This window comes from Diabrotica undecimpunctata, chromosome 4, assembly GCF_040954645.1.
Source record: "Diabrotica undecimpunctata isolate CICGRU chromosome 4, icDiaUnde3, whole genome shotgun sequence".
Classification (NCBI taxonomy): Eukaryota; Metazoa; Arthropoda; class Insecta; order Coleoptera; family Chrysomelidae; genus Diabrotica; species Diabrotica undecimpunctata.
In genome coordinates this window covers 135,826,875-135,850,323 of record NC_092806.1, presented here as the reverse complement: position 1 = coordinate 135,850,323, position 23,449 = coordinate 135,826,875, and the positions used below count along the sequence as shown (strand labels likewise).

Here is a 23,449-nt window from a genome sequence, read left to right as displayed (position 1 = left end):
AATGTTGCTACGAAGTTAATAAAAAAACGTAATTATCTTTTCAACTACCTCATACAATATTACACAAACAAAAACATGGAAAAGAACCGAAGAAAATAAAAATATATAGGGTGTTCTATATTAAACAATAGAAGTTTCTTCAATCCGTTCAATATGGGTGACCCTGTATATTTGAAAATATTTTCTTCTTTTTTATTTAAAAAAAACCTCTTTAACCTAATAAGGTTATTGGCGGAACGGTTACAATTAATTACACTTTACTTATTAAATTACAATCTTTTACAAACAGAAGTAGGTTATCCATAGTGTTTTTTGAATTTAAAATGTCTTTGAGATTGTTTGGTAAATGGTATTAAATTCTGTGACGATTAACTTTTCGCACTTTTCCACTAGCACATGTTTTACCGTTAGGAGTGAACCACATTCATCAAAAATTGGGCGTTCTTCTTTCTTAAATAAATGCTTATGAGAAAACTGGGTATGTCCAAATCGTAAGCAGAAAATAATTATTTGCTTTCGTCTGGATATCTCGGGGGGTTCCATGGTCCAATCTGATTTTTTTATCTCCTGAAGCTTTGATGGCGTGGATTTCCATTTATTGTTTCAGTTCTCGAACAGGTGCTTTATGAAATAGCTTTTTAGATCCATGCTTACAGATTGGGGTGATATGGGGATACTGTTGTCGTTTATAACTTCTTTGGCATTTTTGTTGCTGCTTCATTACCTGCTATTACAACATGTGATGGGACCTAGAGAAACTTGATGCTTGTATCTTTAGTATGCAATTTATTTAGTTTTTCCTTTATTAGTAAACCTAATGGATGCTGCGGGTATATTTTCCTGATTATTTGCAGTGATGACATAGAATCTGTCACGATTAATATCTTATTGGCATTTGCGTGTAGTATCGCTTGGTAAATTACATAGAGTACTCGGGTAATATAGTTGCAATATCTGGAATTCTATGTTTAAGAATCTCTGTGCTATTATTACCACTCCTACCCAATTTTTAGTTTTAGACATGTCTGTATAGTATACTGTGTAATCGTTATGGGTGTTGACCAGATCTCTGAAGAGTTGTATGATCTCTAAAGATTAGTGTGGCTGCTATTTTTTTTGGTATTGTAGTAAACTGCAATTGACTGTTAGAATTTATATAACTTAAGGTAAGGATGTAGAACGAAATCCACAAAGTCATAAGAACGAAAATTCGAGAAGCCAAAGAAAAATAGTTTTCCAACGAATGCAGGGAAATAGAACAATACGAACGGAAATACGACAGTTACAATATGCACAAAAAAATAAAATCAATGACAAACAAGAGGAAATTCAATAAGTCACCCAACAGCATAAAAGATAGAGATGGAAATCTTATCTCGGAGCCATCAACGATCTTAGAAACGTGGAAATCATACATGGAAAAATTATTTGCATCTGACAGGACTGACGATCACCTATACGGAGAAGGAGAAACAGGTTCTTCAATCCTTAAATCGTAGATAGAAGATGCCATTGCAGTGCTAAAATACATCAACAGGTCCGGACAATTTACCCTGCGAAATATTAAAGATCCTATGTAAATCAGACAAACAGTTCCTTGATAATCTAGTTGTACTTTTTTAACAACATATATAATAGCGGTAAAATCCCGGAAAACTGGCTACAGTCAACATTTATTACAATCCCGAAGAAACCAAATGCCCAGATCTGTGATGACTACCGGCTTATAAGCTTGATCAAGCATGTCACTAAGATCATTCATAGAAGAATATATGATAAATGTGAATCAAATATCGATAGATCGCAGTTTGGTTTTCGGAAAGCACTTAGAAATAGAGAAGCAGTTTTCGCTCTCCAGGTGCTTATACAGCGGTGTTAATAAGGACGTGTATTTGTGCTTTATGGATTTTAGAAAAGCATTTGACAATGTCAATCATGAACAATTGATGGATATTCTGCGAAAGACAGGTATTGACGACAAGGACATTCGAATTGTGGCAAACCTATACTGGGGTCAAACAGCAAGAGAAAAATTGGCAACGAACTCACTGGAAGGGTGCAGATCAAAAGAGGTGTCCGTCAGGGGTGTATCTTATCCCCACTCCTATTCAATATTTATTCCGAGGAAATATTTAACAAATGTATGGAAAATGCAAATGAGAGCATAAAAATAAACGGCTAGTTAACGAACAATATAAGATATGCCGACGATACGGTGATCCTTGCCAATACCATAGACGAATTACAACAGGTAATGGAAAGAGTTTATTCAGTTAGTGAGGAATACGGCCTGAGCCTCAACTTCAAGAAGACAAAGTGGATGCTGATAAACAAAAAGCATCAACCTGCTCGACAATTACGGATAAGTAACATACTAATTAACCATGTAGAATCTTATGTGTACCTTGGCACCAACGTAAATGCAAAATGGGAACAGGCCACAGAAATTAAGGCGAGAATAGAACGAGCTAGAACAGCATTTAACAATATGAAAAAGCTTCTCGTAAGCAAGGATTTGTCTCTTGCCCTAAAACTACGTCTAGTTAAATGCTACATTTTCCGATCTTACTATATGGTATGGAGGCCTGGACGCTGACAGAGATGCTCACAAAACTAGAAGCATTCGAAATGTGGGTGTACCGACGCATTCTTCGTATATCCTGGACCAAACATGTCACCAACATAGAGGTACTTCAAAGAATCGGAAAGGAGAAAGAAATCGTGAGCACAATCAAACAAAGCTTGAAGGCCATCTAGGCTACATATTGAGACACGATAAGTACCGTCTACTACAATTGATTGTCCAGGTGAAAGTATACAGTAAGCGAGAGCCAGGCAGGAGAAGACACTCGTGGCTCCAAAATCTGCAGAAGTGGTTCGGCCTCACATCGGTCGAACTATTCAGAAGCGCCGCAAACAAGATCAGAATTGCCTTTTTGATAGCCAACGTTCGCAACGGACAAGGCACTTGAAAAAGAAGAAGGATGTAGATATATTTTTGTGTTGATATAAGGGTGGAAATTGCTTACAGTTAAGTAGGTACATTGCATGATAATTCTGCGGGAATATGGAAGATTGAACTTTGAAGAGTCGTTAGCTACGGATATGTCTAAAATGTTATTTATTATAATTATTTTATTTAGAGTTATGCTAGAAGTGTAATTAACGGTTAATAGCTGCCTACGAAGCTCTAGCGACGGTTCACCTATTTCAGCTTGTATGCTATTTATCGAAGTTGTTCTGTACGCTCCAAGTATAATCCTTAAGGAGGTGTTATGTAACGTATCCAAAGGTTTTAACGTTGTTGTGCGGGCAGAGACATATGCAACATATTTGTAATTAATTTTGGAACGAATTAAGAATCTGTATAACATGAGTAGTGCTTTACCATCTTTCCCTAAGTTTTTGTGAGCTAGGTACTTTAACAAGTGAAGGCCATTTCGACATAAAAGAACTAACTGCTGGATATGACTTTTCCAATTTAACTATTGATCAAATATCACTTCTATAAATTTTATTTTGTTTGTAGAGAAAAGATTTTGGCCTCATAGCATTAGGTTCGGTTTATCCCCGATATGTCTTTTTGAAAATATTATACATTTTGTTTTATTAGAGCAAACGCTGCAACCGGTACTTTACCACCAATTTATTAGTTCTTGTACTATTGACGCCATACGATTAATGTTCTCGCCTTTAATGTAAATATTTACGTCATCAACATATAGTCTTGCCTGAACATGTTTCGCAATGATTTTTATTATATCATTTATTGCTAATAAAAATAGAGTAGGAGTAATAATCAACCCTTGTGGGATTCCGTTTTGTTGTTCTCTAAGATAGAACATAGCACAATTTGTTCGGACTTAAAATGTTTTTTCAGTTAAAAAATTGTAGGCCAAAATATTTCCTTGATATTCCGTTTTTTAGAATATTCAATATACTTTGTTTTCATACTGTATCAAATGCTTTAGTTATGTCAAAATAATTTGTCCTACATATTTCATAATTTTTAAAAGCTTCGTGAATAGCGTTTTCTAGATCTATAATTTTGTCATTTGTAGATCTGAATGGTCTAAAGTCAGGTCTAAAAAAATGTTTTTCTGACCCACGTCTTAGTTGGTACAAGAATTTTTTTTTTGTAAAAATTACTTATTTGTGACTTAAGCCTTACGACCAATGAATTGGACTTACTCGCACCAATGCTGCACCCTGTATGTTAAGACTTTTATAACATAATGTAAAAATCATTGAACCAGTTACTCAAACTCCTTCTCCATACATATGTTCATTTTATTGTCATGAAAATTTATATGTAAATAGATTATTTTTTCTTTCTTTGTTTTTTCTTTATTCCAAGACATAAAAAAGTGGATAAAATAAAAATATTTGCTAAACCATTTTAAAATTTAACATCTTTATGTTGAAATAAAACACAGGACAAAAAATTTAAATAAATCACAAATTGTTTTCACTAAAAGTAGGACAATTTTCAAATTTTTACACTGGAGGTTCTATTCAATCTCCTTAAATTATTCGGCGCGGCTCGTTTCAAAGAAGCATTAAAGGTCATTATGTTCTACTGGGATAGTTTGAAACTTTACATAAAATACTGAAAATGTAGACCGCCTCGAGCTTTCCGCCTGAAGAAATGCGGAAAATAAGCTAATTGCTTAGAAGCAATCCGGTTGTGGATTATAAGTGTTTATTTTTACGCAAATGAGCTTAACTATTTGGAGTAGGTTTATTGCTTAGCTTGGAAAATCATAATTGTCTTTCGGAAATCCATAGAGAAGTATTTCACCTCAAAATGTACTTAAAACCATTTTTTAATTCTACTATTTAATTCATAGAAAATTACATTACGTAATTATCGAAAAAAAATCTTAATTAGCCCAGATATGCCTAAAACCTACACGAAAATATTTTTTAATATTTTTCTCCAAATTTATATGTTATATCAATTAACAAAAACATATTTATCGTAAAAACAAAATATTTATGAAAAATAATTAAAAAAAAAATGCTGTACAAAATATGGTACACAAAATTTGAACACCTCATTTTTGCTCTATCGTGGCACAAACCACATCGAGTTGGTTTTCTCTGTGGAATTACTAAATGGTCTAGTCGATCATAACAAATATCAATGTTTTCATTGGCTGATGGACAACCTCGAGAATAGGAAGTAGGTTTTTTATTTTGTTGTAACAATAATGTTGCAAGGCGTCTTCTAAATGATAACTGGTCCAGTTTTCCTCCATGGAAACGATCAAGTTGTCAAACATTCTGAACTGCCATGTCAATGCATTGATTAGTCAATGAAAAATACCATTTTTTGCCACGAATAAAAATGCTGTAAAGACTAATATTTTGATCACTACAATCTACTCCGCCCATGTTTACAATATACTCATGTACAAGATGCGGTCGTTCTACCTAAAATGATAAATATTACCAGTATTACAAAGGAAGATTGTCTATTTTGTTTCATACCTGGATCGTCTTCTTCTCCTTCTGTGAAGACCGCTTTACAAGATGAATTGGTTGAAGTCCAGCTTTTGTTTGAACAGAGCGTTACTAAATTATTGTCATGCCATTTTACTGCAATTATATTTCGATCAGCAATTTTTCTGTAGTCATATGTCCCTTTCTTTTCTTTTTTCATAAGTTTTCAATCTTGTAAGTGTACTCCTGGTAAACGATTTTCTGTAACCGTGCCAGTGGCTAAAAAGCTTTTTTCTGTTAGTGTTTCCATAAGGGAAATAGAGGTAAAAAAGTTATCAAAAACCAAGTGGAAGTTTTCATTTGGTCATGTTTTCCTTAACACATCAGAATATTCCAATACGCTTACTCCGACTCCTTAATCGGTATGAATTTTACTAATATTAGTTGATGATCCTTGGTATGGTTCAAACCAGTAAATATAGCCAAGACGTGATGTACCAACCCATAATTTGTAACCGTATCTGATGGGTTTACCATGTATAAATTGTTTGCATGAATGCCTTCCAAAGTACGGAACCATTGCTTCATCTACAGAATGCGTTGCCGTTAAAGGTCCGTACTTCATAAACTTCTTATTCAAATTTACAAATAAAAGTCTGACTTTTGCAAATTTATCTCCTTGTTCTAAGGTACAGTTATCTTTCAGATAAAAATTTGATATAATAAATTCAAATTTATCTCTCGTAAGAGCTTTTGTCACAAGTTGATTGTTAGAATCTCTATCACGTTGCCAAAACATTCTCCTGCGAGGAATATTTACATACCCACTCAATATGAGAGTTCCCAGAAAAGCTTTAACTTCATATTCTCAAACTTTTTGTTGGCGATTCTTATGTAAAGCATATCGATTAGTTTCTACGTTATCGGGTGTATGAGTTCTTTATCAAAAAAGAAGGGAAAACCATTCAAGGAGACTCTTTGAATCATGTTGTTGTGGAAGTTCGTTTACGTAGTGGAGCATTTTTTTTTTCTTAGACCCTTTAACTGTTCTTTTTTCTTCCTGCTCTGGTAATAAAATATTATCTTGGGAATCGGTTACTAATGCGCCACCGTCAATATTTTGCACATTTATTTCAGCAGAAGCGTGTAATTGCGATCCAGGTAAATTATCCATCAACATTATATCTTCATCACCAGAGTCTTCGTCTGTTAGGACATCACATGCATTTATTGGAGGCATCAAAGTAATACTATCTACATTTGCTACTAAATTTTTATCATCTTCTAACATACTAAGCGCATCATCCAATGAAAAGCCCCTAAAAATAAATAGTATGGTATTTTCCTGTCGTACAATATTTTGTACACTAAAATCAAATGGCCTAACTCTAGTTATAAAATAATAATTATCCAATTTATAAATCTAAATTGAAATATAAATGTGTTTTCTACAAGTAAACACAAAAAGAATATTTTTTTTGTATACATTATAACAAATATTTACTTAGCAAATCGTATTCGGAATTTGGCCATGTTATAAAAACTGTAAACTTTATCACAATATCGCCAAATATTTCAAAGCCTGCAATTCACAACTACACTCTATGGTTGATTACTACATACTGAAAGTATTTATATGGTTATCAAGAAATTTAATCCTTATAGATAATCAAGTTAAAAGATATTTGTGGTGTACAAATTTATTGTACGTCAGGCATATCTGAGTTAGAGCAGGCCTTATAATAAGCCTTCTGTCTTTTGGATAGTTAGTCACAAGAACAGAAGGAATTTAAAATAAAATCCAACTTTTTTGCTTTCTTTAGAAAATTTTTAGAAAACATGATTTTTAGAAAATTTTTAGAAAACATGATCATTGAAAACACATTCAAGACCTTTTTGTTACTTTTGTACATATTATATACTACTCTCCAAAATTAACGCACCACCTCAAATGTACCTACATTTACCTACCTGTAATTTTTTTCACATTGCAGATCTATTACTCATTAATTAATATATTAATCTTTCTGAGGAATGTCAACGTTTTACCGTTATATGTCTACAAATAAAGCTGTATTTTTCATCTTATTTTGCAATACCCAGTGAAATTTATTAGTAACAAACGCTACATCGTACATCATTATTATTTTGAGATAGCTTAATCATTTCTTAACATTTTTGTAAAAGAATCATCCTGATATCTTTATTATCAAAAAAGCAAAGCAAGTTTAAAAAATAACCTCATTTTATTGAATTTTAATACTCATTAATGAAATCAGTTAGTTGGCTATGAAAATCGATCGAATGTTTATTAAACAGTAGGTAATATCTTTTCAATAATCGCATTCGTGGTGTTTTCGTATTTGATTCATATTTGTAATCATAGTTTAACTTGTTAACCAAAATTAGCATTCATATCGTTTAGATTCTCTATAATATAGATCTAATTTAGAGACACATAAATAGATGTCACTCTGTCAAGAACACATGGAAGAGCTCACTGCGACGAGTTTCTGCTTCGTCTACGTATTAACTTCGTCACAGAATTTGGTTTGTCAATTAATTAAGAGCCGCATAATGTCTGACTCCAACATAAACGTTCACTTGACTGGCAGCAAAGAATGTCGAGTTGTCAACGGTGTTGTACTGATTTGCATTGTAAATTTATTTTGGTAAATAAAATTCGGTGTAGTAATTATAAAATGGATACAAATACCTGCAGATAAATATTCATACATGTATATATATATATATATATATATATATATATATATATATATATATATATATATATATATATATATATATATATATATATATATAAATAAAATAATTACAAATGTCTAAATATTCTTGTATGCATAACTGGTTGCATACCATTAAGACAGGTTAATAATTAAAAATCTAAACTACCCAAATATGGGCCTCTTGTTTCTTGAAAAAAATAAATACAATATTAAGAACAACTAATTACACTTTAATCACATTGTTTTTTTTTCTGTTTTCTATGTATCAGAGTTAAAACATACTATCAAAATATGTCATGAAATAAACTAAGTTTTACTATCCTGACCAAAATTTTTAGAATGTATTGTCCAATATTATATTTTAAATTTGTGTTTTTAATGTTGAGTGTCAAAGTTTATTTTAAATAATCTCAACGACTAGTAAGTTGCACTGACGAATTGTGAGATTTTGTAAATATTTACACATTTCTTTTATATACATTACAGTGTCTTGAAAAAGGAATAAAACCATTCCGAAAGCTCGACAAAAAGTCAAAAGAGTGTTTCTCTAACATCTCGGCGAACCTTCTCAACCTTCTAATAAACTTGTGGTTTTGTTTATATCGACAGTCACTAATATCCTGTATTTCTTGTATATATATATATATATATATATATATATATATATATATATATATATATATCAAAATATATTGTATATATATATATATATATATATATATATAAGATCAAAATGTTACCTACATTATCGACCGCGCACACTACACCGAAATGACAACCAGCACAATTAAAACCACTAAAAATAAAAATTAACAAACACCTGATCTACTCCTCAGCCCAGAACATCTACTAAGAGTTAATAAATAAAGTCAATGAAGCAGGTTATAAAGCACTCGGCACAATCCAAAGAAACATAAAGGATAATCCTTTGTGATGAACAAATGGCATCGCTAATGCACTACACAACAAGAAACAAGCATATACATATAATAGATATAACATATGTTATATATATATATATATATATATATATATATATATATATATATATATATATATCTTCTTTTTCTTTTGGCATCATAACCCTGGATGGGTCTTTGCTTGTCTGTCTATGTCCTTCCATTCAGATCTCTCTTGTGCCCTTCTTCTCCATTGTCTTATGTTCATTGTTTTCAGGTCGTCTTCCACGTCATCCAACCATCTCGTTCTGGGCCTTCCTTTTTTTCGCCTTCCTATGGGCTTTCATTGTAACATTTTCTTTGTTGTTTTTGCATCGTTTTGTCTCTGCACATGTCCCAGCCATGACAGTCTTTGACTTTTCACAAATCTTACAATGTCATAATAACCTTCATTTAACTCATTAACCTCGTCGTTTCTCCTGATTCTTCATGTGCCATCTTCCTCTTGTACCGGGCCATATACTTTCCTCAGTATTTTTCTCTCGAATGTCCTGAGTTGGGCTTCATCTTTTTTCGTCATTACTCAAGTTTCACATCCATAGGTTACTACGGGTCTAATCAGTGTTCTGTAGATAGTCATTTTGGTTCTTGTCTAATAATTTCGATGTCATCAATCTTTTATTAGCATAGTATGTACAATTCCCGCTGGAAATACGTGCATTAATTTCGCTACTTACGGAGTTCTTCTGATTGATTTCTGTGCCGAGATATGTAAAGGCATCCACTCGTTCGATAGTATAGTTGTCTATTGTGATATTATTTTCATTGTCAGTTATTCTTTTGACTGTCATATACTTCGTTTTTGCTTCGTTTATTTTGAGACCTCTTTTTCTTGCTTCAGGATCAATTTGTTTGAACACTTCCATTAGTCGTAGCTTATTCCTACTAATGATGGCTACATCGTCTGCATATGCAGTAATTTGTACTGATTTGGTGTTTATATGGCCGGTTATATTTGTTTTTCTGATGACTGCCTCAAGAACTAGGTTGAATAGCATGGTTGATAGGGCATCTCCCTGTCTTACTCCCGTGTTGATGTTAAACAGGGGAGACAGTTTTTCATCTACTCTGACTGCAGCTTTTGAACCCTGCAACGTCATTTTTATGAGGCTGATGTATTTCTTAGGTATACCTAGATTACAAAGGTCTTCCAGCATTCTGTCTCTTTTCACACTATCAAAAGCTTGTTTAAAGTCTATATCCATATTATATAGGTCTATGTCGTATTCATAAGCTTTTTCTTGTATCGTTCTTAGTATGAATATGTTATCTGTAGTGGCTTTATTTGGTCTGAATCCATTTTGATAATCACCAATTATATTTTCGGAGTATTCTAATAATCTATTGTAGATTATATCAGAAAGAATTTTGTATATTACATTTAGCAATGTAATTGGCCTATAATTCTGGCATTCCCTCTTATCTCCTTTTTTATATATTGGCTGTATGAGGCCAACTGTCCATTCCTCTGGCATTTGCTCCTTCGTCCATATTAATGTTATTAGGTAATGGATTCTTTCCCAGAGTTCGGATCCTCCATGCTTTAATAATTCTGCCGAAATTCCATCCGTTCCTGGTGCTTTATTGTTTTTTAGTTTATTTATTATCTGAACTACTTCTTCATAACTAGGATTTTCGATGCGCAGCTCCGCCGTATAATATATTGTCTCGTTCTGATTATTTTCGTTGTCTGCATTTAGATTTTCTTCGAAATATTGTTTCCGTCTCATTATAATTTTTTGCTTCTCTGTTAGTAGTTCTCCGTCCTTGTCTTTGCATATCGTTAGTTTTGGTCTAAATGACTGTGTGCTTTCTTTTATGCATTTATAGAATTTTCTGCTTTCGCGTCTGTTGTTATGCTTTACGATTTCTTGTACTTGTTTTTTCATAGCCTCACTTTTTTTTCTGCATATTCTAGTCGCTTGTATTATTTTTTCGGTATAAATCTCATTGCTATTTCTTGTGTTTCTTTGAAGTTGGTTAAGCCTAGCTTGCCTATTTTCCTCTACTGCAGTTCTGCATTCATCATCATACCATTCCGCATTTCTTTGCCTTTTGGCTTTTCCGACAGTTTCCTCTTCTGACTCCGTTATAATTGTTTTTAATTGTCTCCATTCCTCCTCTACAGTATCTTCCTCTCTAGTTCGGTTGAGTTTTATTTATTTTTTTTTATTTTATTTTTATAAAAGCTTATATATAAAAATATATAAAAGTGGCCGCAAACAAATGACCCAGATTATAAACGGACATACGCAAGATCAAATATAGAAGTAAAAAATCTAGTAACTAAAGCAACAATATATATATATATATATATATATATATATATATATATATATATATATATATATATATATATATATATATATATATATAGGATCCACAAGATCAAGAGAAGCGTGGAAAACGGTAAAAACCCTGAGAACAAACAGAAAAGAAGTGAATAGGATAGATTTAATAGAAGAAAGGATCGAACATTACTCACAACTTCTGACTGAAGCAAGACCGCAATTCACAAATACCAATACAACAATATATAAAGTAGAATACGACAAAGACGATGAAACAACAGTACAGGAAGTCGAAGTAATACGAAATCTAAACAGCATGCGGATTACAAGGTACACCGAACTAATTATTAAAACACAGCTCACAAGTATTGCGGGAATTACTAGCGGATGTTTCACCTAGCAATATCCACAAAAAAGGAGATAAAAAGGATGGTAAATACAAACAACCACACGAAAAACCAGCGAATTGTCCTGCTTTTTCCCACTTCTCGAGTGGTAATCTGCAAGACCTAACCTATTTTGATGGCCTTAAAGAAAATGATTTACCACTTTCGCTTTCTGTCTCTTTGAGCTGTATGACATTTGTTAAGGTTACTTGGTTTTCCAGACTTCTATGTCGTCCAAACTAACCACTGCAAACTCACCACAAATTGATTTAGATGTTATATTATGACGCTTACAGAAACTTTTCAACCTTGAAGTTGATGCAGCAAAATTGTTCTTCAAACTGCTTGCTGCCTTAAGTCCTTTTTTAAGTATCGGCTCAGATATTGGAATGTCTTTATTTCTGGCTTTACAAAACTTGACTTACAGCCAATTCTTCTTACTTCAACACATTCATTTTTGATCGAAGTTAACACACCTCAACAGTCTTTTTAAGCCACTTTTATTTTTTATAATATCGTTAATTTTTGTTTTTCCAACACCATATTTTTCGGCCAACTTTCGTAAAGTTAAAACATACTATTTAATTTCGGAGATTATATCCATATTAATAATCCAGGATAAATATAGTCTGCAAAGACTGGTACACAGATTAAATATAAGAGCAAAAGAATTTAATATGACAATCTCATCTCAGAAAACTAAAACAATAGTAGTCAGCAAAGAACCAACCAGATGTAAAATGGAAATTGATGGCATCAGTATTGAACAAGTAATGGAAATAAAATACCTGGGAATTACACTGTCTAGCTATGGAGACCTGGACAAAAAAGTGAGAGATCAAGTACAAAAAGCAAATAGACTGGCAGGATGCCTTAATAACACTATATGGCGAAATTCACACATTAACACTGAGATGAAATCAAGAATGTATAAAGCCAGTCTAAGGCCAATAATAACATATGCCTCAGAAACAAGATCCAATACAGCCACAACGCAAAGGCTACTGGAAACGGCAGAGATGAGAGTACTGAGAAGAATTACAGGAAATACGCTGAGAGATCGAAAAAGAAGTAAAGACATTAGAAGAAAATGTAACGTACAGTGTATAAATGAATGGACACAAAATAGAAAAAAAATGGAATAACCACATAAGCAAAATGGAGGAGACCCGTGCCGTCAAAATAGCAAGAGATAAGTCACCAATCGGCAGAAGAAGCAACGAACGACCGCTCAAAAGATGGAGTGACAACCTTCCATAGATATATTAAACCGCCAATGAACAAGCATAATTGCTTATAAAGAGAAAGAAAAAGAAAAAGAAAAAGAAAATATTTATTTTGTCTTTTAGTGACAAACGTTTGCTCTTATATCTTATATATGTTTCTTAAGCGATATATTTTTGGTATGTGTTTACACTTTATATTCTTTAACTAAATAAGTTGAGGAGGGGAAAATTTTTTGTCGTCTTAAGTTGGTTATTCTGCTTATCAGAAATGGATGTCAACGAGAAAGGAGGAAGATTACAAGATATATAAAAAATTAAATCGAGATGAAAAAAGAGAAGTTGTGAAAAGTAAAAATGAGATGTGGGATCGAAGATGTGCAGAGGTGGATAGGTATATTCGTTCTGCAGCAGGTAATCGAAAAACGAAAGGCAAGGAATCTATCTACCCACCTATTCTTTGTAGATTTAGAGAAGGCATACGATACGGTACCTTTGAAAAAACTGTTTCAAACATTGACGAAAATAGGTCTCAGTAGAGAGTTTGTGAATGCTATCGCAAATATGTACAAAAATGCAAGAAGTGTCGTTAAAGAAGGAAACTTTATATCTGAATTATTTCAATAACAAAGGGGCTTAAACAAGGATGTTGTTTATCTCCAACCTTATTTAAAATATATATTTAATCATCGCTAGAGCGGTGGAGGAAACAAATATCCGGAATGGGAATAGACATAGGCGGTGGTAATGAATGATCAGGTAGTCGTAGCGAATTATGAGGAAGACATAGACTACATGTTTAGAAAACTAAAGACAGAATATCAAAAAGAGCGCCTCAATATGAATATGCCAAAAGAGAGTATCTTAAAATAGGAGATGATGAAGAAGATCCAGAGTTAGAAATTAGGAACACAAAAACATGTAATGAATATAAATATCTCGGATCTCTAATATCTAAAAAAGGCACTACCAAAAGAGACATCGAAAACAGAACACAGCAGGGAAAAAACGGTAAAAATTCTAAACTCTCTACTATGGTCTAAAGATATTAGACAAGAAACGAAATTGACAATCTATCGAACCTTGGTAGAGCCTATTATAATTTATGGGGCAGAAGTTTGGCAGATCACGAAAAAAGACTAGATTAGATAGCAAAAGAATAGAAGTAGTAGAAATGGATTTTCTAAGGAGAGCGTGTGGTGTATCCAAAAAAGGTCATATCAGGAATGAAGATTTTAGAAGGAGGACAAATCCTGTATATTCCAGTGTAGACAGAATTCAAACGAGACAACTAGTGTGTTATGGTCACGTGAAGTGAATGAATGAAGATAGATGGCCAAAGAAAGCTTTAAATTACATACGACAACAAAGAAAAAGAAGGGGAAGGCCTTCAGTTGCCGCCTGGGAAGAAAATGTACGCCACATAATAAGAGATAGAGCCATCAAAGAAGAAGAATGGATGGACAGAAAACAATGGCGGTCGAAATGCGAGAAGCGGCAGAAGTTGGTTTTTCAGAATTATGTCTGTATTTTTTAACTTGTTGATTTTCATAGATTCTAATAAAGATAACTTAAGGCCTTTATTTTAAATGTAAAGAATTTGAAATTCGTCATTAAAAGAATGATTGTGATCTAGAAGATGAAGTGCTTGTGTAGAATCTGTTTATACATTAGTGAAAGCCCTTTTATGTTCTACTATACGTTTGACAAAAGTTCTACCAGTGTGGACGATGTAATTTTTTGGGCAGTCGCCACATTTAAGTTTGTATAAACCGCTAAATAATTTCTTTTCCTTTTAACTCTACTATTTAAAAACCGTAATAGTATTGGGTATTTTCATCAATAAATAGACAAAAATATTTCTGCCAATATCAACAGGTAAATTTCTATGAAATGGGCTTTAAGAGTTTGAGATTATTTTGCTGCGTCCATAGTATAAAGGTGGCCGTAAATTTGGGGTCATAATAAGGGAATCTACATATTATAATTGGTTTAGGAAAATTTTAAAGCTGGCCGTTAGTACAGTTGGCCGCTTTTGACAGTTGGCTGTTGACGCAGGTTATACACTATTTTTTTAAATTAACAAATTAATTATTGCAATTTTTAAGAAATCTATGTAAAACAGTATATCTTTCATAAAATTAAACAAACTTTAATTTTATGTTAACTAATATAAATTGTATTTTTTCAGAATCGAAAAATCTTCACATTCTTGGAAACTTCGAAAATCAAGAAAACCAAGGAAAACGGCCCCATTACGATAAAACGATTATCAACGAGAAATTCCGGGATAAGGCGACGTTAAGCGCCAGACCGAGCGGTTTAGAAATGGATATTGATAAAGATCATGATGTCAGACAAGGAAATGGAGGGGAAAGTGCCAAAATCTCGGGAAAAGAGAATGCCGATACGAATGCCGGGGATGTAGAAATCAAAGAAGTGAGTAATTAAAAGTTTTTTTGAATTTAAAGATCTTCCCGTTTGGAAACAATTTCTGAATTCCAATTGGGATAAAATTGCAATTTCCCGAAGTTTTGAAAAGTTCCAAATGGTTAAGAGGTCTTTAAATCTATATTTAATACTTAAAAAAATTTGATTAATTTTAATTCATGTTTATTTTAAATATATACAGATTTAAAATAATATAAAAAATTATAAGTAAAATTAACCGATTATCATTCATTATATCCAACCCTTGAACCTTAATATAAATCTCTTCCTCTTGTTTTCGTCCTCATACATAATGTGCCGCTGCCACATAGTTTTTGTTTAACTTTTTTAAAACGTATGTCCATCATATGAGTGATGTTACACCTTGATTGTCGTTACACATCGACTTCACTCATATAACTTTCGTTTCTTCGATACATCCGATTCCCACTAGTCATGTAGGTACTGCATATATCGAGTTTAATCTAACAATTATCTTAATTCGCGTTTAGAAAAGTCATTGCCTATTATACAATTTTTAATTTAACACATTGGCTACCACCATAAGAGTGTTAGGTAAGTTTATCAGGTGCCAAAGTGAAAACTGCTTACAAAACAATATTTTTTCATACAAATGGTTAATATTACAAAGTAAGTTTACACTCTTATAAGTTTTTTTGAAAACCCAAGATCACAGGTAATCCTAATGGCGCTGCAGTAACATATTACCCACGTATGTGCCACTAGTATTACCGGTGATCGTGAACAACTTGAAGCTTTTTAGTGAAACATAACACAGTAAAATTGTTCGCAAACATTACAAAATGTAGAAACAAGTTTGTTTGTTTGTTTATTTTGAGCTTCTTTACTGCCTTTTGTTGTAACTCTTTTAGTTAAACATGGGTCACAACAGTTTCTCTTCTTCCGACTGTTTGTAGTTTTGGCGTCAACTGTAACAAGCATATGCTTTACAGTAGGAATAGGTTCAGGCATCGGACTATAAATGACTAAACTAAAGATAAGCATTTCTCGAAATGAGAAAATTGCTGTTTTGGTGTGTTGAAGAAATTAAATATTATTAAACTATTTGTGACAGATGTACTCAACAAAACTTCAATTGCAGCTTTATGGTACCAGCGAACAGTTTTTCTCAGAGGTGAGAAATAGCTTGCGAGTTGATCTGAGACGTCAACACCATATTGTCCCTTGTTTTACTATATAATTGCTTCAGTTTTAATTATAGCTACAGCATCTTTCTTCTGTTTACCTGTCTCTTTCATGTCTAGTCATCAATTTCAGGACATCACGTTTATCGTGCCATTTGCCTATTACAATGCCATCACGTTATTTTTTTCCAATTATCTCTCCTTTTTTTAATTTTGCGGAAAGTATACCTTCTGGAATATATTTTCTGTTTTTACGTAGTGTCCCTAACAAGTGACAATTAGCATCTTATAATTGTTTGCTAAAGGCACAGACGTATAGTAATGATCGGTTATTACAACTATTCCTTTTTGTAGATAGTCTTTTGCTAAATCTAGTTCAATTTTACCCGATAAATCCTGCCCTTTATTAGTCATTTTGCCGGTATACATAATTATTTTTAGAGTATAACTTGCAGGATTACATAATTTTTACAGTTTCAAGCCATAATGGTGACGCTTGGAAGGTATATGTTGTTTAAAAAGTAGTCTTCCTCGAAAGGGAGTCATAATTTAATCAACAACTAGTACTGGGCCAGGATTACATTGTTGGACAAAACGCAATTGTGTCATTTCAAATAATTTTCTAATTTTATGACAACGATCATTTGGTAAGGCAGCTGTGTTATCAGCAAAATGTAAGAATCTCAAAAGAAGCTGAAATTTCTTTCTTACATTAATTACAGAAGAAATAAAAGTAACATTATACAATGGTGATTTACTCCAATCATCAGCAATTTTGGGAAGCTTGACAATCCCCTTATACCTAACACAACCCAAAAATTTTGAAATTTCTTCTTTACTGGTAGGTTTTCATGCATGAATTCTGGATGATCTGCTATAACGTTGTGCATTTTTTTCTTGCGCGGCATTTCTGTTAGTCTTCTCTACAATAAGTTGTAAAATTTTATCATCGATCAGATTTCTGTATACATGAAAAAGAAGTTAGTTTGGTTCTAATTTGAGGAAAACTATCATCATAGACATATGATTTATTACCAGGAAACTGTATATTGACACGTAAATGAGTACAGTCAATTTCGTACTATTCATCGTTATTATTTTGCTTGTCATTAGATTATAGCGATTGTTGTGCATTTTCATCCACTAAGCGTGAATCACTGTTACATTCATCTTCTTTATTAGATTATTCTTCACCCCTTGGGTTGTGTTCTGAACTAGATAACAAAAATTCATCAGAATCCTCCTCCTCTAACAATTGCAGCAACTCCGCCTCTGTCAACTTTTTATTTTTATTTGGCATACGCTGCGTTTTACTTGTACGTTGTAAATAATCCATGATCAAAAAGACAAATTCCACTTAAAAATATAACTTTACTAGCACCATTTTTCATTAATTAAATATAAGCAAAAACATGTTTTGTTTATCCTTACAAATAATCCAGCAACAATATTTTAAAACGAATAAATTACATATACTTACTTCATATAATTTTAAATTCATTAAAATAACTGCTAATTCCGTAAAAAAACTTGATAATGAATGCCGTTAATCGTTTCTACAAGGCCTTGTTACTATCGTAAGAAGCTATTTACGACATTATCGAACAAAAAATAACAAAACAACACAAAAAAAACTAACAAAAGAACACAAGCAAGCTATGAGTTCCTAGTGTTGTGCCATAGTAAAACTGTTTGAGCGTTCCCACAATCCCGACCATTATATTAATTCTGAAAGTTAAATACACACAAGTTACACCGGTGATCCTAACGGCACAATTGTAATCTGTTAGTTAGGATCGCCGGCGATCCTTTTGGCAGCCAATGTGTTAATAAACATATAATTGTAATGTAATAATGTTAACTGAGAATATCTAATTACATTTCGCCATAAATTTCTATCTGAAGTCAGATCAATATCCATCCCCTTTACCTACATGTCCTGCTTAGTCCGACATGTCTTCTTTGGTCTTTCCCTCCTTCGTTTCAGAAACCCGCAGATCAGCTTTTCTTCGTATTAGGTGATAAAGGTCTTGACGTTGAGCATGACAAAACCATATGCTCTCTAATTTTGGCGTCAATTGGTGCGAACTTTATACTCTCCTAATAGTTTTCTTATTCATTGACCCTGTAACGATAAGACTGTCAAAGAGAATTCAAATACTATTATAAAAATAATACCTTAATCAACCATGGGAGCTTATCGTCTATGCTTTGCCTAGCTCAGTATCTCAAGTGTGAGTTCGTCGTCTTGTCTTAAACTAGGAATCAAACCATGAACCCTTACCCAATAGCAAATAAAACAATTTTTAAATAATCATATTTAAAAATAGGAAACAATCAACCCTGCCAATGCTATACAATGGGGATGATACTTATGGCATCGATGGCACCAATAGGCTGCTTGTGTGGCCTCCCAATTAGACGGTTAGGTCTTTCAGAGTGTGTTGTGCAATATTACAGTTGTTCCATATTATATTCTAAAATTTCCATAAAATCTCCAATAGTCTTTTATACAGCCAATAAAACTTGAATTCGGCTAATAACTACAGCCAATAAACTAAAATATTGTATTAGGGACACATCAAAAAGGGTTTAATTTTCTTGTCATTTTACAAAATTACACTTAAACAAATAGCAGATTTCATGGGATAACATGAAATATAATTACTGTTGACCTTAAATTAAATTAAATTTTGTTACCTACATGCATATAATTAAAAAAAAAAACGTGGTTTCGAAAGGAGTGAGGTTACAAATATTGAAAATGCTGTCAGAGTATGGAATATAGATTACAATGAAAGTACTCACCCCAAGAGAACTCTGCAAACCATAAAATGAAGCTTATAATAATTTTTGCCTTCTTTTGTAAATTTTAGAAACAGGCAAAAAATTATATTCCCAATACGTTAGAAAATATGATTGACAGAAAGTAGGGAGACTGAATTAGCACTTCTGTCAACATACAACAGAATATTTAGTCTACCGGACAAAAAGAGAGAGGGGCAAATATTTATTCTACGGGACAAAAATAAAGAGAAAAAAAGACAGAGGGCTCCAACTACTTTTTGAAGAAAAAATAGTAAAAACGAATCTGAAGGCAAAGGATTTAATAATTAATTAAGAAATTAAAATAAAATAATTATTAAAATATAAGTTAATAAATATGTGACGTTTATAACGTTACAACCCCTTGTGAGCGCGTAGTGACACCCTAAATATTATAAGCTTGCGCTCTTCATTTGCTGCGATCTTGTGAATAAACTGCTTCATGTAAGAATTTTCCAAACAAATTCTTCATTTGGTCTGCTCGTCATGTTGAAGACCTTATTGCTTTTCGGCCTTTTATTTTTCCTTTTAGTACCAATAGTTCCGTATTTTCTGTTCTTCTGGCTATGTGACCGAAGTAATTTAGGTATGCTCTGTTTACTTTGGTAATAGCTTGTCTTTTATATGAAGTTCTTTCAGAATTGACAGGTTTGTTTTGTACTCTATCCATGATATTGAAATATGTCGATGTTGACGATGTAGTAGGTATGGTAATGTTTTCAAAATCATCCGTTTTTAATTTTTGTCATCCAATAAAATTTTGTTGAGCCGGTCCTGTATCGGCTAATTAGTAGAAACCAGAAACGGGATTATTAAATGTATTGTATTAAATTATTGGTTATATTTAGTATTAACAATTATTGAATTTGTATTAAACCGGTAATGTACTTACAGTTTATTTTTTATGATGAAACTTTGTTGTCTATATAAACTAGTTAGCTAACAATATTTTGTGTATCGTGATTATAAACCGCTGAAAAGCTATGTAGAATTTCACCATTTGGGAGAGTGATTCATCGTTTAAACGCTGAATATCCTCAAATTTAAATGTACACAGCGGCCCTCGAAAACTACCCGTTTTCTCAATTGCAATTTGCGTTTTCTTATAAGAAATTACACAATATATAAGTAGTATATTTATTTGTGCTTCTCTATAGAAAAACTGGCCAGGAGTTGTCGTACAGTGTAGCCAATTCTTGTTTATAAGTAGTAATTATGGTCAGACAAAACCTGTATTCTTCCACGCAGCGATTATTACCGTCATAAAAATACCAAAAAACATGATTTTTTCAATAGTAAAAATTAAGCACAAAATTGTTATTAAATAAATTTTATTTATATGTTCCGTTTCGTTACATATTTAAATTTATAAAATAAAAATCGATATTTTAAAACAATCGTTTGGCAACTTTGGAATTAGCGACGGAACTCCGTTTCAATTCCGACCCACAGAAAGCCGTAAAACTAGCTTTTGTCGAGCAAGTGCTCATCAACAATAGTTCATTTACATTGGAGTTTCTGAGGGTAGGGCATGTGTTGCATTTTGTGAATATATTTTATGCGATAAGTTTGTGTTATTGATAAAATGTGTTATTGATAATACGAGTGTTATCTTCTTCTTAAAGTGCCTATCCGTTCCGGATGTTGGCGATCATCACGGCTATCTTTACTTTGTTTATTGCAGCGCGGAACAGTTCAGTGGTAGTCGTGTTATACCACTTTCGTAAATTTTGAAGCCAGGAAATGCGTCTTCTTCCCGGTCCTCTCTTACCATTTACCTTCCCTTTTAGAATCAGCTGGAGAAGGCCGTAACGTTTTTGATTTTTCATTACATGTCCTAGATATTCCAACTTTTTAGTTTTGACGGTCATGAGAATTTCACATTCTTTCCCCATTCTACGCAGGACCTCCACATTAGTAACTCTGTCAACCCAGGATATACGTAAGATGCGCCTATAACTTCACATTTCGAAAGCTTCGAGCCGATTCATAGATGCAACAGTCAGTGTCCACGCTTCCATTCCGTAGAACAGAACTGTGAATATGTAGCAGTTCAACAGACGGCATTTTGTTTTTAATGATATGTCTCGACTGTTGAAAGAGTGTTATAGTTTGTCGTTTTATAGTAAATTTTTAGTTATATTCTGTGATTATTTGGTTTGAGTTTTATTGGAGTTGGACAAAAAACCGAGTTGTTCCAAGAGAATACAGCAAAATTCTGATGTTGATTCCAAAAATGAAAAGCCGCAAAAGAGACGGAAAATGTGAACGTTCGAAGAGAAGGTAATGATACGAAACGTTTATGAAGGAATTGTCGGCAGAAAAATGGCATTAAATGTTAGCCAAGCGGTCGACATTTGTAGCAGTTTAACAAAAGTATCCGTTAGCTGTATTTATCGTATACTTAGAAATACATCGGAAAATAAAAAGCAAGAAAAAGGTAAAACTAGAGGTAGGAGGACTTGTTCACTATCCAAACTTGTTTTGGATGACGAGACAAGGAATATTGTACGTCGAAAAATTCATTCATTTTATTTTCGGAGTGAAATTCCAACACTGAAAAATATTTCTCAAGAGCTCGAAAACGATGATTTCTTATCCAAGATATCACGTAGAGTCTTAATCATGACCATGCGCAAAATGAACTTTCGATATGTAAAACTCAACAGAAAAAGTATGCTATTAGAAAAAAATAAAATTATTGTGTGGAGAAGAAAATATTTAGAGGAAATACGCAAAATTCGCAGCACTGGACGCAAAATATGTTATTTGGATGAAACCTGGATTAACGAAGGTCATACAGTTGGAAAAGTTTTAAAAGTTAAAAGCAAGATTTAAATGTCAAAAGTAAACGCGAAACATTTATAGAAGGCTAATCTACAGGATTAAAAGCTCCATCATGAAAGGGACGGCGTTTAATCATCACCCAGTAATACAGGGTTTCTAGATGATGGTTTTCTTCAATTTGAGTCGAAAAAAACAGGTGATTATGAAAGAAATTGAAAGGGAGGATTCAAGAATGGCATACAGAAAAGGGGATTGCATACGAAGAATCAATGCTCAAAATTTAGCTACTTGACATTGCACGGTTAAGGAAAAGTGAATATCTTAAATATGCTGTAGATGAAACTGCAAAAGATTATGGTGTCAAAGTTCTGCGTCTACCACCTTATCATTGCGAACTTAACCCCATTGAACTTATCTGGGCACAAGTAAAAGGAAAAGTAGCACGCAATAACAAAATGCTCAAATTAAACGAAATTTTTGATTAAAGCAATCCTCCATGTAACTCCAGAGAAATGGGCTAAATGTATAGGCCACATAATTAAAGAAGAACATCGTATGTGGGAACTTGACACTCATATCGAAGTTTTACTAGAGCCAATTATAATTACAAGTGAAGATAATGACAGCGGTAGCAGCACTGCATCTTCAGATTTAGACAGCGAATAATATTTTCTAATAGTTTAATAAGAACATCAGCATAAAAAAAACAAAAACAAAAAAAAACGAGAAGATCATAGTAAGTGTGTATAGTGTTTGTGTTTAAATAGAATAGTACAATGTTTTGGTACATTTAACATTATTTTTATTTGGTTTTTATAGAATTTTATTTTGTTTTATAGGATTTTATTTTGTTTTGTTTTATACTGTTTAAGTGTTTTGTTCATTTTATTTAATAAGACAATATGGCTCTTGGCGAAAACCCATTTAAAAAAAGTAACGCGCCATAAGACATACCTCTGGGGTGGTGTGGAAACTGTCTGAAAATTTGTTTTAAAAAAATTTTATTGTGTAACTCTTTAAGGATGGGTCACGTCAAAAAAACGTTTTAGCGTAACTTCCGCAACAGCCGGTTGGTATCAGTAAACTTTCTGCAAAATCACTTGTTTTTTATAGCTTTTTGTTTGTGGCATTCTGTATTTTTAGGGGAATGTAGGGAATGAGCCACAAAATATTTATTCATATGTTTATT

At 32.8% G+C, this 23,449-nt stretch overlaps 1 protein-coding gene across 1 annotated transcript in view; it reads left to right on the top strand.

Moving 5' to 3' along the window:
- LOC140440092 (arrestin homolog) overlaps positions 1 to 23,449 on the top strand; it is a 729,008-nt gene that overhangs the window by 610,431 nt on the left and 95,128 nt on the right. Inside the window, exon 9 of the mRNA XM_072530366.1 lies at positions 15,243 to 15,490. Coding sequence (XP_072386467.1) covers positions 15,243 to 15,490 — 248 coding nt within the window. The remainder of the gene's footprint in view (positions 1 to 15,242; positions 15,491 to 23,449) is intronic.